Source organism: Bacillus rossius, chromosome 8 (genome assembly GCF_032445375.1).
Source record: "Bacillus rossius redtenbacheri isolate Brsri chromosome 8, Brsri_v3, whole genome shotgun sequence".
Taxonomy (NCBI): Eukaryota; Metazoa; Arthropoda; class Insecta; order Phasmatodea; family Bacillidae; genus Bacillus; species Bacillus rossius.
The window spans coordinates 46584525-46603423 of NC_086336.1; the positions used below are offsets into that span (position 1 = coordinate 46584525).

At 35.4% G+C, this 18899-nt stretch overlaps 1 protein-coding gene across 2 annotated transcripts; it reads left to right on the forward strand.

Annotated features, from left to right (window-relative positions):
* The first annotated feature begins 49 nt into the window (after nt 1-49).
* On the forward strand, nt 50-17383 carry LOC134534855 (dual specificity mitogen-activated protein kinase kinase 6). Of its 2 annotated transcripts, none has more exons than XM_063373492.1 (8): nt 50-143; nt 4162-4419; nt 7464-7524; nt 9442-9607; nt 10268-10504; nt 11604-11783; nt 12965-13182; nt 16485-17383. In XM_063373492.1, exons 2-8 carry the CDS (start codon nt 4413-4415, stop codon nt 16618-16620), a joined length of 1005 nt encoding a protein of 334 aa, XP_063229562.1. In that variant the 5' UTR covers nt 50-143; nt 4162-4412; the 3' UTR covers nt 16621-17383. The 2 variants fall into 2 exon arrangements, with proteins under 2 accessions (XP_063229562.1, XP_063229563.1); XM_063373493.1 differs by having other exon boundaries at nt 87-463.
* Nucleotides 17384-18899: the final 1516 nt, after the last annotated feature.

Consider the following 18899-nt stretch of genomic DNA (forward strand, 5'->3'; position numbering starts at 1 on the left):
AATACCAACACATATGCGGGAATTCTGCGCGGAACATTTAAGAATACTGGTTGGCTGTATTTATGAGTGAAAAAAATAAACTGCCTGAAATGGAGCGCTTGCTGTTTATGTACATGTAACGGGACTCGGAGGAAGCGAATGAGGTGAATTGTTTATTTTATTGCCTTAACTCTATTCGATAGTTTTTTTCAACTCGGTTTGACTTTTGACCTAACAGTTTATCAACGTTCATTCTGAGTTGCTTTAAATGGAAATAGTTGGCATACATATAGTAAACTTCGTGACCACAAATGTACTACAAATCTACGCAAATGTTAACTTATACATAAAATAAATTTAATCGGTCATATATATGTATATAAATAAAATAATTTCCATTACTATTTTTTTTCCAAAGAAATGCATACTAACAGAAAAACTAAACGCATGATGTGCCGATTGTGGGACTATCTGTACCGATTCGGTGAGTCTTTTTTTGTACTTGCCGGAGCCCTTGAATGGGGCTAACATGTAGACCAACTTTGTAGTAGAATATTGGCGATGGTTCGTTTGTAAAATTGCTTTATTGATAAAAACAAAGTGTGTTTTATAAATATTCAAATGTACATTTAATTTAACTTGTATTGGTAGGTAATTGCTGAATGTGTGTAGGCTATATTCTCCTGTGTGTTGATACATGAAAAGAAATCTGATAATCCAGTGTAATCCATAAATTAGTTGTCATGGTTGCATTATGAATTAAACTCTGTATGTACACTAAATTACATTCAAGTCCATGTATATTTGGCAGCATATATTTGCTTGAGAAAGGTTGTCATTATGCGTTGTTCACATTTCCCACATCATTTAAAAGCAAGAACTGCTATTTGCTTAAAATAATGCTGCTAAAATGCACACACTCTCCTGACAACTTAAATTGCATGCCAAGCGGAAGCCCAATTGCAATCAATCAATCAATTTAACCTGCAGTTGCTAGCATTTAGGAGCCTTCATGTACTCTAAGTTGGTTATCGTAACTGGTTTTTTCTGTTGTTAAGGTATTGTAGTAGGCCAATACATTTACTAATCACCTTTAATACCTCTGAAATTCCTGGAAGAGTCTAGGCTAACAAATTTAATTTATGAATGATAATATTGAGAAAATCGCCTGTAGCAGGTGTGGAACAGTTTGAATTTTTAAATTTATTTTAAATACGTATATTTGAGATAAAAGTAATTAGTTTAGTTATGTACACTTTACATAAAGCAGGAAAATTAGGGAAAGAAATCTGCCAAGGATCTATTGCAACATAAAACCCAAATGGAAAAATAAAATCATGGTGGCTGGTCTGGATTTCGATCCCTGGGTCTGACCAAATGTGAGTCCAATGTTGTACCATTACCGCCATGTCGCTCTGTGGGCAGATTTAATTCATAGTCAATTGACTGGTGGCAAGATAATGCTTCTTTTGGCCAATTTTATTTCCATGTAGGCCTACCAAGAACTACCCAATACTTATATCTTTCGTTAAATTGAAGTATCCCAGTCTGGGTAGTTCTTTAGTATGGCTAAATGTAATTCTTAGTGCATAGCTAGGTTTTTTTTTTTTTTTTTTTTTTTTTTTTTTTTTTTTTTTTTGAAAAAGACCTAAACACTCATGAGACTGTGTTACATTCTACTATCACCAGCAGTTTCGTCACTGTAATTGGCAGCTGCTTACAATTTTTTATTTATTTTATTTATTATTTAACCGGGCCAATTAGGACATGTTTGCATCCTCACAGAATGTCTCTGATTGGTGCGCTGACAGTGGGCATTCACTTGAAAGGAACTCCTTCAATCACAAAACACAGACGTTGATACTACAATGTTTTAGCGCACAACTGGTCTTAAAATTATTTTTCGCAAACTATGCATGCCCTATGCATAGCTTATTTGGGTGTTAAATGTTTTACCAATGCCTGTTGGCAAGGTTTAAATTAAATTTTAATTAAATTTATGATGTATCCATGATCCTGAAAATATTTATCTTGTGGTACACTGATGCTTACTGTTTTAATTTAGTACCTACGTCGAAAGATCCTGGCTATGACAAAAACTTGTGTGTAACATAACAATGAATTATGATCGTAAACAGTAGAATATAAAAGTGAATTTTTTCACAAGATCTGTCATAATTGGTTTGTATTCCTACAGTCGATTCCTTGTGGTCCAGATCTTTCGACATACCTACTAAATTAAAACAGCAAGCATCATCTACCACAGGATCAATATACGTACAAAAACATGCCATCAGGATTAAAGGATAACTTGGATACATGATTTATTTCCTAAATTTGTAAATCTACAGTTTTGACAGGTCATTTATAAATTTTTATTGATTGCTCTCTTGGGTACAGATTGTGAACTATAACTTATTAATATTGTAAAATTATACAAATTGATTTGTTTTCCTGGCACTGGGCATGGCTTGTTATCAGGATCCTACCATCAAGAAAAACTGGATTTCTGTAATAGTCTGGGAAGCACATGTTAGGTCAGGGAATTTAAATGAAATGGCTCTACAAAGGTGCTTCCTGTATCGCTAACACATTACCTGTGTCATGCAAATCATATTTGGGTTCAGTCTTCATTGTGATGGTGCCTCAGTGTGAATATCGGAAACATCTGTGCATAGTTTACCAGGCTTTTTAGAAATATAATGGGCTTTGGTCAGTGATAAATTATAAAGGACTTTGAGAAGTGAGAAAAAAGTAGGACTGTGTGAAGCGTTAACTATGCAAATCAATCAAAGCTCTTTTTAATATTCAGTTTGACTTTGCTGAAAAATTTGCTATTTGTTACATGCTTTATATTAGCTTCACCTGTATTTTTGTTTGTCTGTCCGTCTGTAACTCTTTCGACTAAGAGTGAGTGGCTCATCACTGTAAAATGTCCCACCAATTTCATTACGTTCGTTAGCCGAGCGGTCTAAGGCGCGCGACTTCTGTGACTTCAGCTTTCGAATTCAGCGATCGTGGGTTTTACTCCCGGCCACGCCGAAAAAAAAGAATGTTTTTTTTTTCCGGTAAATTCTAAGATTATATCCATACATTAACTGTAAATGATTCGGAGAGACTTTACCATTTCTTTGTGACGTTGCAACTCCAAATAGTTATCTCAGATGGTAATAGGTAGTGTCGGTAACTCATTTCCCTATGATAATTATACATAAATATAGTTTAAAAAACTAAAAAAACATGCTTTTAAAGAATATCAAACTAAAAAGTTAAAAATAAATATAGTTTAAAAAACTAAAGAAACATGCTTTTAAATATTATCAAACTAAAAAGTTAAAAATAATTTTAAAATTTAATTTATGACAATAGTATATAGGCAATACTAGTATAAATGAGAAAAAATCATGGGGCGCTTAATATACAAAAAATATGGCACAAAGCGCCTCAAGCTTTTTTCTCATTTATACTAGTATTGCTTATATACTATTGTCATAAATTAAATTTTAAAACTATTTTTAACTTTTTAGTTTGATAATCTTTAAAAGCATGTTTCTTTAGTTTTTTAAACTATATTTATTTTGTCTGAAGCTTTGGTTGTGACGCAAAGCTTTGCGTCTGATGTGAAGCTTTGCATTTGTTGCAAAGCTTTAAAACATTGGAAGCCTAAGATTCACTCATGAAAATATTTAGTTTTTTTTTATGTTGTATATGTTTTGCTTTAATAAAGTTGGTTACTGGTAAAAATCCAAAAGTGGCAGTATGTTTGCTTTTATGAATGCTCAATATTAAAATTATGTATGATTATTTTATAATTTTTATTGAATGTTGTGTATAGGTCCCAATTGTTTAATCAAACATTACAAATGTGAAACAATTTTTTTTTTACTTCAATCCTGTATTTTATTAAATAAGTTTAATACAGCTTCATCAAGAACAATATTCACAATTAAATTTGTGAATAATTAAAACATTTGATTTGATATTTGCTTTACATCAAAAAACTAATAATTTCAAAGTCTTAGAAAAAAAGTCAGGGTATACTTTTTGTGGCTTTCTCTAGATATCCTGGCTATGCAATTAGAGTTTCAAACCCCTTCTCACACTCTTAAATATTCCACTTCAATAGTTTCTTTGGGTTCGCATGTTCGTGATTGATTCTGACATCTTTATGCTTTGTTTCAGGAATTGGCATGGTGACGGTTCGGCAGTTTTACTTACTTGACATCACTGCCGTGTGAAATATGTAGTTATGTCTGCAGTATTTTCTCAAGTTCCTTTAAATTTCTTCATAAAATAGATCACTCAAGTTCCCTCTGTGTCAGCTTAACGTAATCATGTTCATCAAGGTTCAACATGAGTGAGAGACTGTGACCTTTGGTTGTTCAAGTGTCGGTTGTCTTCTCAGCGTTTCATTTGGAATACCCCTTTGTACTATGGCAGGTTAGTATCCAACAGAATTATTTAATTTATTTTTTATTTAATTTTTGTCCGTTTGACCGTATAAATGTTTTCATATAATGGTATAGGACATGTCAAAATATAGGTTAAATATATAAAAATAGGGACAGGAAAAAAAACATAAAAAGAGAAAAATACAGCATTACTGGTACAAATATAGCCATAAAGATAAAAGTTTGTAAATGTTTGTAAAACAGTAGGTACTTGAAAAGTACAAAAGTAGCCTGTAAAAAAATTAAATATAGATAAAATTTAAACAGTAATAGTGACATATATTGAACAATAAAATATACATGATGTTGAAGTCTTGAAAGATACGAAATACACAGTAATTTTTTTTATTTTTCCAAATTTTATTTAAATTTGTAATGGTGTTTGAAGTCATGAAACTGTTATTTCCAGCAGCTTTTTGATAGCTTGATTTTTTTTTTGATTTGATGCCTTACTTCAGTTTATAGTTGCATATTAAATATAAATAGTTTTAGAATGTCCACTTAAATTACATGGAAATTATCTCTGAAAAGTTTCAGGTAACAAAAATTGGCATGGTCATATAAATTGTAGATATAGTATTTATATTATGCTAGCCATGTGCCCAATCGGATTTCCCAATCTTTCATCCCCTATTTAAATCCCTTAGAGGTTGAATTAAAAAAAAAATATCCTTTTTAGTGCTCACCTACGTTATATAAAGAACTCCTGTGAAAAATTTCATGCTTCTAGGCCCACTGTGCCTTGTTGTCAGTCAGTGTTAAAATTTTATTAAGTAGATTTAATTTTTAATTTATAGTATAGAAAAATACCTTGTGATAAAATAATTTTATTTAACGGACCTGAAATGCCCTGAAATTTTCTCACCAGATATTTGTGTGTCTATTGTATATTGTCATTATCAACATTTTATATTGCCACCCATTGTTTCTGAGAAAAATTACTGTTTTAAAGGTAAAATAAAGTACAAGTGATTTTCGAGCTCACATAGTTTGTATCTTGAGTCTGCCTTCTGTGAAAATGTTGCAAACTGTTAGCCATTGGCATTTATGTTTCCAATAACAATACTGTTCCGGCCGTTTAAAAGTTTTTTGGCCAATGTTTCTTTTTATTGTCCTTAAATGTGCAACATATTTGTGGGGCATTATAGGTGTGTGCTACCTTTTTTTATTGACTATTAATTTTTTTGTGAGAGACTGTTAAATGTTCACACATATCATATGACTTAACTAAGAAAGTACATATATATTTTGCATTATTATTATTAGTAGTAGTGAAAGTAAAATTTTTGAAATATTTATAGAGTGTACAAATAAAAATAACTGAATATATTAACAAACCTGCAATATTTAAGTTTTAAATTTAATGTTACTGGCTACTTCAAGATTGAGTTGAAAATTATTATCAGAGGTATTGCTGAACATTGTGTTAAAATCATAAACAATATTGAAAATTTTGACAGTAATTAATTACAACTTCAGGAATCTTACCTTTTTATGGTGACAAAGAAAATTTGTAAGCACTCATTCGCCTACCGTGTAGGCGATCCGGGTTGGATACCCAGTGGTGTCAAATTTGGATTTTTTGCTAACTGTAAATGTGGATGTTCCAGTATAAAAATGGTTCACTCAAGTTTTTAGGTCACAGTAAAAGTATAGATCAGTGATATGAATTTTGAAAATGTTATGATGTTTGATAAAAGTTATACTAGTATTGAGTTGAACAAAAACCTACAGCATCATACCTAACAAGGCATTCAAAACTGCTAACTACCAATAGTGAAGAAAGTGAATATATTTTTTTTAGTAACAAATGTGTCCACAAAAAATTAGTTTGTTATAATTTTTCTTGTTCATGGTCAGTGGTAACTTTTTACTCCAGTTTCAATGTCCTGAAGTGACATATGTGTTAAATAAATTCTTAAGCACTTCAGTAAAGTATTGGTACGGTTAAATGTTAAGCTATGCCATAAATTAGACATTAATTATAACAGTTTATCCAGGCATGCCTTTACAAGGGTGTTTCAATGTATGAATATCTGAAAGAAAATTGTATATATGTAATTTTGGGTTAAACTGTGACTTGAAAAATTTTTTTTAGTTGTCAGTCACGTCATTATACAAAACATAAAAATTAAAAAAAAAAAGTGTGTGTGAATTCTACGTGTGATACAGGTGAAACTTCTTTCTTATTGTATTATGAGGTATAGAAAACATAATTTTCTTTGGCGAGTGCTAAATTATGCTGTTGTGCAAGTATGCATATGCTGCGTCATTTCTACCTCTCCCCTGCCGTCTCCTCCTCTACCGGTTCCCCCACCACGGGCCTTACTATTCCACTCGTGCGACCGATATTTTTGTAACGCTCATAAATTGTAGCCCCCCCTTAGCAAAGAAGTTTTACTTCAAAAATCACACGAGACCCCGAGGGACATAATGTTCTCTGTAGGGCAATCTTGATAAGCTAGAACATGACTTAAGTTACCAAACGAGTGATCGAATAAATTTCTGAGTTATGAAGTAAGCTTAACTGGAGCGCAAAGTTTGGTTTCCGCGGTTTTGGGGAGGTCGAGGCAACGGAGCCCGGGGAAGCTGCAGTGACTCGCCGTAGCATACCGCCTCGTCGAGAGGTCTGCCGTTTAGGTGAGAGAGACCTGGAACGGTGTAATAGCAAGGCGGTTAGGTTTACTCTCATTTGTGCTATGGTAGTATTAGACCAGGTGAATGACTACGGGCTCATGTATTCAATGTAGTCAAACCTGGCAGTAAAGTTAATGTTGAGCCCTCCTTAATCTCTTGATTCCTCTCGAGATCCCTGTAGGAAGACGAGGGTAATGACGGCAGGTTGTGAGTCCAGCGAAGACCTCTAAAAAGGCAGCAACTTAACACTGGAAACGTGGAAACCCATCTCCTGGCTCGCAGAGGGAGGGGAAGGTAGTTGAAGCTCACGGAAAGATCTGGGAAGGCTCTTTTCTTTTCTTATCGCAGAATAGCTTTATGATTACTCTGATTAATGTGATTTGGTTTGTTTTGCAGGTCGGAGAGGGAAGAAAGGCATGTTAAAGTTGGTTGTCTCAGATGAGCCGCCACCACCAATGTGAGTACACAGGCCCATATTCTCTGGTTGTCTTAGTGAACTGATAAAATGTCTGTTGTGGTGGTTTATGATTAATAGCTTTATGTTGCAACGATGCAAGTATGCTGCACTTAGTACCTAAAGTAGTTTACAGACACATAATCAGATGCTGTTTCATCTGTTGAAGTCTACAAAAAAAAAACTTTTTGACCAGAATGTTTTCAAACATTTTGAAGTAATCGTGTTTCATATCATGCATCCCAAGTTTATCCCTTGGTCCTGATGGCATGATCATGTTTATATTGATCCTGTGGTACATGATGTTGTGTTGAACGATCCTTGTCAAACTAAACTTGAATAACATGTTCAAACATCATACGATCATAAGTCATTTTTATATGGCAATTCTTTTTTATGTCCAAGATCTTTCAATGTACTTAATTAAAACAGCAAACATCATGAACAACGCGATGAATGTATAAATACAGGATCATGTCATCAGGATCGAGGGATAAACTTGGATACATGATGTGTAACTTTTACCCATTTTGAACACTAAAATAGTTTTAAAATGGCAGGATATGAAAATGTTTTATTGATACCTTTTGAAAAATTGAAAGTTGCATGAATTTTTTTAATAATGATTTTTTTTTAATTGTTGATGACATTACATTTTGTTTTGAAGCTATTGGAATTTATTTGAACTAGTTGTGCCCTCGGTTGGCAGGGAGTGCTTCTGTGAGCAAGCCAAGGCCTAACAGAGGGCCACTGTGACATCCTCTTAAAAGTGAAAATTTAACTCATCATCACTGTTTCAATTACAGTAAAACCTGTCATATCCGGACTAATATGGCGACTGGCCGATCCAGATATGGAATAATCCGGATATCACAAGGCCATTTATAAATAGCTAGAGGGCCAGAAATAATGAACTTGTTTGTTGTTGAATGTTTTTTTTTTTAAGACATTTCTATTGGTTTGGTGTACACAACTGTAGGTACATGTACTATTTAAAACAGTTCATAAGATAATGTAGGCCAAACTTGATTATGTACATATGTATTTTAATTCTTCATTAAATATGTATACAGTACTATACTTATCAGTATACTATAGTATTGTATTGAAATACCGGTACATTATTCTTGAACACAGTAAAATAAATATTTATAAATTATTTACAGTACAAATAATCTTGATGCTATCCTCTTTGGGTTTAGAGATTTTCTCATCACTATTGCACACCATTTCTAAAATGTCAGTATGTAATTTAACTTCATCGTCATTGATTTCTTCACATCCAGGCAGGTTTTTTTTTTATAAGCCCTGCCATCTGACACACTTCTTCATTGCAAACAGTTTCATTGATTGCTTCTGGTTTCTCCCCAGTCCATTTTTCAGTTGCTTCGTGATCTAATAGCTTCCTCCAGGACCTAACCAGTTTAATCAGTTTTATTTCATCCCATGCTTGGGATACCCACATCACCACATCTAACATGTCGACCTTTTTGAAGGATTCCGTAACACTTTAACCCTCATCCATTCCAGCAATCAACGATTCAGTAACTTACGGCGATAAATACACTTCAGTGATTCAAGCACACCTTGGTCCATATGCTGACATTTGGGGGTAAAAGCACACATTTTCTGTCACTATTTTTCAGTTCATCTTCACATGGGTGTGAGGGTGCATTTTCTAGTAGGAGCACTGCTTTTCTTGCAAGATTATTTTTTGCTAAATGTTTTCAACTTGTGGCACAAACTGCTTGTTTTTTTACATTCCTCCCATCTGATACACTATCAAGCACACAAATTTCGCTAACCAAAATTGAAAAAAATTAGTTTGGAGATATGGGAGGGTCCAGATGTGACAGGTTTTACTGTACTTTACATTCTTTAAGAATTTTTTTTTTTTACACCATATGTTATTTTGAACAGTTCTCCTCCGAGGAATCTGGACAAACGAACGACCATCACAATTGCAGACAAGACATTTGAGGTGGAAGCAGATGACCTTGAAAAGCTGTGTGACCTCGGAAGGGGTGCATACGGCATTGTGGAGAAAATGCGCCACATACCTAGTGGCACAATTATGGCTGTTAAGGTATGGTGAGATATACTTAATCAACTTGGCTATGTGGTTAAGGAACATGCCTACAATTACTGAAAATTTTTTAACAAGTAGTATGAATGTGGTTAGAACATATTTTTCAGGCCTATGCTGACTGAAGTGTTGATTCTCCACATATTGAAAAATTGAACTCGGTACACACGACAATATACTTCCGGAAAATAACCTTTGTATTGAGCAAAACACATTCGAAATATGATTACGTACGTGTTATTGAACGTGCCACATGTGTACTGGAAATTCTATTTTTAAAAGTAACTCTTAAGCTTCTGCCTATTTTTATTGCTCAAAATGAGTTTTTATGTTCAAAAATGTTTCATTTATAGTTTAAATTATTTTATAATTACTGTGAAAGACTCTATTAGTCTGGGTTTCAGGGATCAGAGTTAAATTGGGCTGAGTTATTGACATTTTACTGTAACAGCATATGGGAGATAAATTAAGGAGAATAGGGGAATGTGAAATGTGAAAGCCGATATCTTTAAACGGTGATCACTTGTGTTCCTATCCACTCATTTTTCATTTTGTTTGTTTCTATATGTGAGCTATCTGGCAATAAATAGGGACCATCCCCTTCCCTTGTCTTAATCTACACGTTGCCGCAGGTGGAGATGGTGTCGTGATGTTTCGCAGCGGATAACGGCGACGGTGAACACGCAGGAGCAGAAGCGGCTGCTGATGGACCTGGACATCTCGATGCGCTCCTCCGACTGCCCGTACACGGTGCAGTTCTACGGGGCGCTGTTCCGCGAGGGCGACGTGTGGATCTGCATGGAGGTGATGGACACCAGCCTCGACAAGTTCTACGCCAAGGTGTACAAGCACGGCCGCGAGATCCCCGAGGACATCTTGGGGAAGATCACGTTCGCGGTCAGTTCCTTTGGAGAGATACTCCTGTGTTGACTGGGGTGCAATGTGATGACAATAAGGTCATAGTGTATGCTATTCATTGTAAGCGAGTCTCACAATAATTACCATTCAACGAGTGATGTTGCCATTTCTTGGTAGCCGTAACCAATTAAAAACACGTAGCTGCACGAAATTTAGGTATCTCAAAGTTAATTAATTTACGAAACAGAGTTGCAGTAATTTTAGTCATTTTTTAATGCATGTGTCCAGTAGACTTAAAAATATACAAAGGATTACCTTGTTGTTGAATGTTTATGTTTACAGTGAAACCTCATTGTAAAGTATCTGACTATAAAGGATTTCTCACTTTAAAGTAACATTTTCTGGTCCCAGCAAGATGTTTTACATTTAGCAACTGTTCAGTATAAAGTACTTTCATTATTAAGTTAAGAGTATGTTTTTAAGGTACATTAAACGTAATTAGATTTCACTCTACGCATGTTAAAACAACCAACTTGGTTATTTGTGTCAAACCAACCATACTTTTCTTTTCCAAGCAATTCGTACATACATTTTTAATAATTCATACATACGTTTTTGAGCCTTTCATTTATTACTGAGTTTAACAATGTATTTTGGCATTACATGAAAATTTCTCCCAATTTGAACACTAGTTATCTTCCAGAACACTATGTAAGTTAGGTTGGCCTTTGACTTTAAAATATTATGTGCTTTTTTTTTGAGAAGTGGTCATTAAGCTGTACACGCTTTCTTTATGACAGGCAGGTATAATTACCTGTGTAACATTCACCTGTCCAGCTGGCGTCCGAACACAAAAGAGTCTGTCGTTCCCAAGCTGTTCAAAGAACGGACAAGATTCAGTGATTTCAAGGGTGAAAACATGAGTGCCACAGAAAAAAAAAAACAAGCCATCCTGAGTGATGAGTTGCTCAAACCCACAAGATAATAACTATTAAGAAAGAAAATTATTTGGCATCTATTGCATGTAATTGAAATATAAACATGGGTGGCAGAGGGCTAGTGACCAACCACTGATCAATCTGTGGTTCCTGTTTTACAGGCATTGAGTCAGTACGTATGCGATTTTGTACTTCAACAGGTGGTCAGCGCATTGCACTACCTGTATCTGAACTTGAGGGTCATCCATCGAGATGTGAAGCCTTCCAACATTCTCATCAACAGGAGAGGGGAAGTTAAGATTTGCGATTTTGGCATCTCTGGTTACCTCGTGGACTCTGTAGCGAAGACCATCGATGCTGGGTGCAAACCGTACATGGCAGTAAGTTTCCAAAGTAATTGTGAACTGTGTGCCAGCACAACCCAGCTTTCAATAGTTGGTTGGTTGGTTGGAACTAGAAATGCAATGAGTTGGGGCAAGCATCAATCGTGTTTGTGATAACTCAAGTTTTTTTATGTGAATTGATTTAATTGTTGTTTGGTTAAAATTAAAAACCTGAGTTTTTCACTTAAAAAAAATTTCTGAGATTCCGCTTTCAAAAACTGGGAATACTGTGAAAATGAATTCTTACTTACTAATGCACAAAATATTAGGTAGATACAAGACAGTAATTTTCCTCATATTTTGGTTCGTCAATTTTGTAACATCTTGTCATCAAGCTCAAATAAAACTGTTTATATTATTTAGATATAAAAAACAATCAAACATTCTTTTATATGTTTTTATGGCAAAGCTTGAAAGCTTGAGGGTCCACAATGTTTTGTGTTGGTCCATTTTAAGCGTATGGAGATTTGGACAATAGTTTAACTCTCATTTTGATTGTCAAGTGTCCAAAATTTCATCCAGAAGTACCAGTATTCTGCTTTGAAATGTGGAAAAAGGGGATTTTTTTTTTTAATTCAACGTAGACCGTATTGTCCTCTTATTTTGTAGGTCGAGTGTGCAAACTTTCATTCAATCTCGGAGTAAAATTGTAGATTTGTATGAAAAACAAACTTAAAAGACACATAATATAATCCCTCTCTCTCCCTCATTCTTATCTCTCTTTCTCTTTTATATTTATATAATACATATAATATATATATAAATTCATAGTTTTCTCACTATAATAAAAATGTTGTAGAGTCTGATCAGGAGAATGGGTGTAGATCCTGGGTGGCTCTAATTAAGAAGCCCCTTCCGGGGAGGGGGAGGGGGGGCTGCCTGCACTTTAAAGAACCCTGACAGTGAAATGGGTTTGATGTCAAAACTGTGTATGTATCATGGAAAACTTTCTTTATGTTTCAAAGTTTTCTGCTTTTTGCACTCATGTAGGTCGAATTATGGACAGTATATAACATGAAAGCATCGTATCCAGAGACGATGTTAACCCCACATGCAAAACTCTCTGTTTGCACTCCCCCCCTGAAAATTTTCGCGGGTCCCCCTTGTGAATCCTACAGATTTGCACCTCTGATCAGGAGCGGACAGACTTTAAAGTGGCTGCCGGTGTTGTGCCCCAGCCGGAGCGAATCGACCCGTCCGGCAACCCGTCCCAGTACGACATCCGGTCGGACGTGTGGAGCCTGGGCATCTCGCTGCTGGAGCTGGCCACTGGTCGCTTCCCCTACGCCACGTGGGGCACGCCGTTCGAGCAGCTCAAGCAGGTCGTGAAGGACGACCCCCCTCGCCTGCCGCCGGGGAAGTTCTCGTCCGAGTTCGAAGACTTCATCAGCAAGTGGTGAGCGTTTGCTGTCTGTCGGTGGACGATCCTATTTACAGTTGGACCTCTATAATACAAACCTGATGGGACCATACGATTGTCACTTAGCTAGCAATAACAAAGTTTGTATTAACCAAAATATTGCAAAAATAAATCATAATTTTTATATAATTTCTAAATCTAATTCAAATAAAATTGAAAATACATTTTTCATTTACTGCATGCATAAAAAAACCTTTAAAAAAAAATAGAATTTGTGGAAATGTGTGAAAGTGATGCTAATTATTTAGACTCAGTTACCACCAGTGATGAGTAATTGATTTTTGAGTGCAACCCGAACACAAAAGGGCAAATTTAAGAGAGGCGCACCCCAGCGTCGCCCTGCTCAAAGAAGTCACGCGTGAGCAATTCCAGGATCAAAACACTTTGACGTCAGAGGCATTGTCCACCATGAATTCTTACCTACCGGAACCACTGTGAAGGCAGCTTTCTACCTGGAAGTGCTTAAAATACTGATAAAGAGGGTCGCGTGCTGCAGAAGCTACTACAAGAACGCGTGGAAACCTCGTCACTGATTTCTTGGCCGGGACCCACACCCAATTGGTGCCCCATCTTCCCTACAGTCCTGACTTGTCTCCCCCAGACTATTCTTTGTTTCCTTGCTTAAAAGGAACCCTGAAAGGGAAAGATTGGGACACGATTGAAAACATCCAGGCTCATGTAACATCGGCTCTTAAAGGACATTTCAAAGAAGGCCTTCCAGGGCCTGGAAACGTTGCTTCTAGAAGTTATAGATGCACGAGGGTGCTATTTTGATGATTTTTTGACTGATTGTGTGAATATGTTCAATTAATCATTTGTTATGAATTTGGTCGCATTGCTTATGAAAAGCACTTGAAACATCATTTTGGAAGGACATGTAATTTACCTATCACTATAAGTTTTTTTTTCCCCACCGTACACTGTACCAAAGCAATGGCATCAGTATTATTTTACTTGAAACTCCACATTGTTTCTTTACATTATTATGGGATACTTGTTTTAACCATTCTTTACTATATTTTATTGTTTTCACTTGGAAAAAATCAACTTTGTAATACTTAATAACCTTACTTTGTATTAAATTTAAGCTTAAACTTAGCTCTATAATTCCTATGCAATTCTAGGGACTATGAAAACACTTTCTATTATTGAAAGTTTTGTATTAACAATGTTTTTTATTGATGAGATTTCATGGTTTCATTCTTTTTGGATCCAAAACACCAAAAGACTTTTGGAACTTACACAAATGTGTTTGTCATCGGCTGTGTGGAGCCGTATTGTCTAGTCTGTAAAGTGATTCTAACACAGTAAACAGAACTTACCAGATTTTAAGAGACAATTTTTTGTGTGTTATTATACTCTGAAAATGGAGTACAACTTACAATTGATAGCATTCTCCATTTGTTGAATTACTTGATTCTGAGGTGCACACATATTGTGACTTTAAAAATGTAGTGTGTGTGAAACCCTGTGTTTGTGTTCTCTGTACTTACATTTTCCAGCAATTAATAACATTTTCTTTAAGTCCCATTTCTGTGTCTTAAATGTAATGCAATACATTCCATGAAATTAAATCCCAGACATTACATTCTTCTCGCTGATTATGTCTTGTATAAGATGTAAAAACTAGTTTTTATTTATGTAAAACTCATTTTAGATGGTCTGGTACAATACGGTTTCCTATCGAGTACGTTTAAATGTTGCGGTCCTGCCATTTTCTCCATAAGATGTATGATGTGCATTATTAATTCCCGCATAAGAAGTTGACCAAAAACTTTGTATCCCATAGAAAAGAGTTTTTTTAAGTGCTTAAATTCATTATGAAATTACAATTTACTTATTCAGTTAACAGAAATACTAAGTTGTTCGGTGTGTAAATTCTCTTTCAGACACGTTTTCAATTATATGTTCCACTGCTGCTGTGTAGCACGTATGAAAATGTAAACGGCATTGGTTGGCATCATGTTTGATTAGTTTGATGCCTGTATATTGTGAGCGCACATAGTCTACAATCAATACTCATAGCTCACTGTGCATACGCATGCTCACTCTGTCCAGTGCCGAGTAAACTATACATATTTAATTGCCCGCACTGGTTAGTGGTTAGTGTGTACTACGACTATGATATTTAATCAGTATGCTATGTTAGTTCTGTCTCGCGTTTGGCATCATGTCTTTGTTGACAGTTTATTTTAAGTCAATATAAAATATATTTTGTTTTGTTAGGTTTATTTATTATTAATATGGTGTCAACTAAGTGTGATAAAACTAGGGGTTTGCGAGTATTCGTAAACACGAATAATAATTAATATACCTACTACGTAATCAAGTTCAGAGGTCAAGTATCAAAAATAAGTTACTAATATTCACGAGCACATCGGTTCAGTTTCTTTTGATTCAAAGTGATTCATTTTTCAACAAATTTTAATGATGTCATTTCTAATCAATCAATATATTAATATTACTGCATTTACCTGCAGAAGAGTCGTCCCTTCGTAACAGTCGCACCCCAAATTTTGGGCAGAAAATCTAACATTTTCACGGTAAGGGTCATCCTCTAATATGAGACATGCCATAAAACTGTCTCCAGTATAATTCAAGTGAAGTCTTCATGATCTGTGTCTCAGCCTTCCCCTCATTCTGTCTCTCTCTCTCTGGCTGGTTTATTTTCATATTCCCCCTCTTGCTGAGCGCCACAACCTGGTGGCACACAGCCATGTCACATGCCACCGGCTGGGTAGCAGCACGACAGGCGGCTGATGTAGCATAACAGCACAGTTCATGATGCTTTACACTCACTGCTGAGATATTTTAACTAAACTATTTTTATTTACTGAGACATATTATTAAAAACCAACACAGGCTAGTTATTCAAGCATATAGTCAACCACAGCAGTGCCATGTTAATTTTTTCACCCAAAATGGAAATTTCCGCATATGGGTCGCAGTACATTATTATTTTATTAAACAAAAAAATCTCCATAAAATCTGCGACCCATACGCAGGTAAATGTGTTAACGTGTACCACAATGCATGGTTAATATGTTTATTCCGAGAAATTAAAATTAACCTCTTAATTAAATCAACATGCCGTGATAGCTTTATGGTATTAAATAAACACAACGCCATTTCCAAATGAAACAGAACGTTAGAAGGAATGCCAAGGCCAATGCCTACCGTATTTTTTTGAACATTTGCTGTCGTTTGTAAATGTTGAAATAAATATTGAAAACATTTGAGTATTAACTCTTATTGATATTTTTCTTATATTTTTTCAGCCTCCAGAAAGATTACACAGCTCGTCCCAATTACCACCAACTGTTGGGCCACCCTTTCTGCGAGATTCACCAGCAGAGGACAACAGACATGTGTCAGTTTGTCAGTGAAATCCTAGACTTATCCGACGACTGCTGAAGTACGTGGTACTTCGCGGCGCACCGCAACATCACATTTTACGCTAAGAGTACAATCCTACTTCAAAATGTGTTCAAGTTTTTGTTTAACAAGGAACATGTTTTGTAAAGAATTTTACCGTTTATTAATGCTTTATAACTTGTAGACGATCAGGTTAAGCTCTTGGTTCTTTTTCATCAGTTTTTATTTAAAATGTGTTTAATGAATAAGCAATAACATCTATATTTTTTTTTTTTTTACTTTTTCTTATTGCACAGTACCTGGTATGATTTGCTACAGTATTTTACTGTACTGTCTTATTAGTAACTGTAATTTATGTTGACATTATGCTTTAAGTTAATTTTTATAGTTAAAATTGTTTACAAGATAATATGTAACAACTGCCTTAGCATAGCTTTTTTCGTCAAGTACATAGTTAGCCAGAAGTTTTATGTTCCCACCCATTTGTGACATTTGATGACATGTCTAATTGAGACAGACTTTAGTAATTGTATAGTCAGTGTTCATCGGTCAAACTGATTCCTATTTGCATGGATAGCCGTTTTTCGGACTTGTGTGAATTTGTTACCTCAAGGAACTGAAATGGTAGACAGCTTTTCTGTGTTTGTCAATGCGGCAATCTTATTGCAAGCACTTGTTTTCGACGTGAAGTTGAAGAATTGTAGCTATGCCCTGTGCATTTGCATTGTTAGTGAACTCTTAGGTATGTAAAGTGTGTGAAAATAATTACCATGTAGTTAATAAACTTAAATAACTAAACAAACTCTTGTACCTTCTTACCCTCATCTATTCTACAGAATGTATTATTTAATGTTGATTTGTCGTCCAGCTTACAGCAGGGATAAGTCGGTGCAATGCTCTGTACTGTGTATGATTCATAGATTTCTGCAGAAAGATACGGAAAAACATAAATTAAAGCTGTATGTTTTGTGCAGACTGTGCCATGTTTTACAAACCTAACATGCATATACCAATGTTTAGATGGCTACTGAAAGCATGGTTGGATTCAGTTTAAGATTAATTTTGCTAGAAGTTTGTAATAGTAAAATGTTAACAATTTTCATCCCGCTGCAGTTATCACGTAAATGTTAACTGTCTGAAACAATATTGTAAACTTGATACACTAGAGTTCCGTTATAGCGAGGTGTCACGGTTCCGGGTTTGATCCTCGCTATAACCGTGTCCTCGCTATAACCGAATTGGACAAATTTTGGCCCCCAAAAAATAAAAATTAACCGAAAATAGCATAAAAATTGTGTTTAAACCTGTATAATTGGAAAATAACATGTTATATTAACGAAATCTTAATTTCTGTGAGCAGATGTGTGAATTCTCTTTAAAATGATACCCCATAAGTACGGATGCGATCACCGATTGCGTCAAAATAACCAGAATACCCTACCACGCCACATAAGTATAGCATCTCAGCCCGCGGCCGACGCAGCATTGTCCTGCTATCTATTGTCGACGCGGGCAGTCTGCTGGCGGCCATGTTGGTTCAGGATGTTGATAACAGGTAGTGCTAGTGTAGCGCGACGATTTAATTCCTTACAAAAAAGCAGGAGTGCGGCAGCGGCAACGCACGTACGCCTCAAACGAAATAGTCGCTGGAAAACTATACTTTTTCATTTAAAGAAACCTGTCAACTTTGGGATTAAACTCAAACCATCACCACCCCTTTCCCGGACAAATACCCCAACAACTGACCGAAACAAAAGTTACAAGAAAACTGTCCTAGCGATTCGGAAATAAACACGGTAGTGCCTACTAGAGGTGTAAAAGTAACGAAAAAATGTGTACCCGTATGTATTCGTTACTATAACAATTAGTACTCGTTACTATTGTTACGTTACTCGTTTCTTCTGATACCGCATAATTTGCTATGTTATGTTGTAGCAACGAATCCAGTCGTATTGCGTACGCGTGCAGTATGACGTCACATAAATAATAATAAATAGAATATAAACAATTAATAGTTGTTAACCAAGAAACAATTAAATCTCATTAGAGCGGCTTTTTAATATTATCTCTTAAGATAACAAAAAAAAACGTGAAAATATACGCGATTATAAAAACAAAAACATACATATTTCTAATTTGTAAAAAATACTTTCTTACGTTGTTTCTGTTCCAATCTCAAACTTTGTCTACACACGGCAGACGGCACAGATAACTAACGTAAGTTTGATAAAAGAAAGAAAGGACGGGATTCTATTTTTAAAGCCACGCACTTAGGTGGCGACTGCACGGCTGAAGAATGTGACAGGCGTCAACGCCGC

Coding starts and splice junctions, on each gene's coding strand:
- LOC134534855 (XM_063373492.1), top strand. Junction 9,608..10,267: donor GCACAATTATGGCTGTTAAG/GTATGGTGAGAT, acceptor GATGTTTCGCAG/CGGATAACGGCGACGGTGAA. Junction 13,183..16,484: donor GAAGACTTCATCAGCAAGTG/GTGAGCGTTTGC, acceptor ATATTTTTTCAG/CCTCCAGAAAGATTACACAG.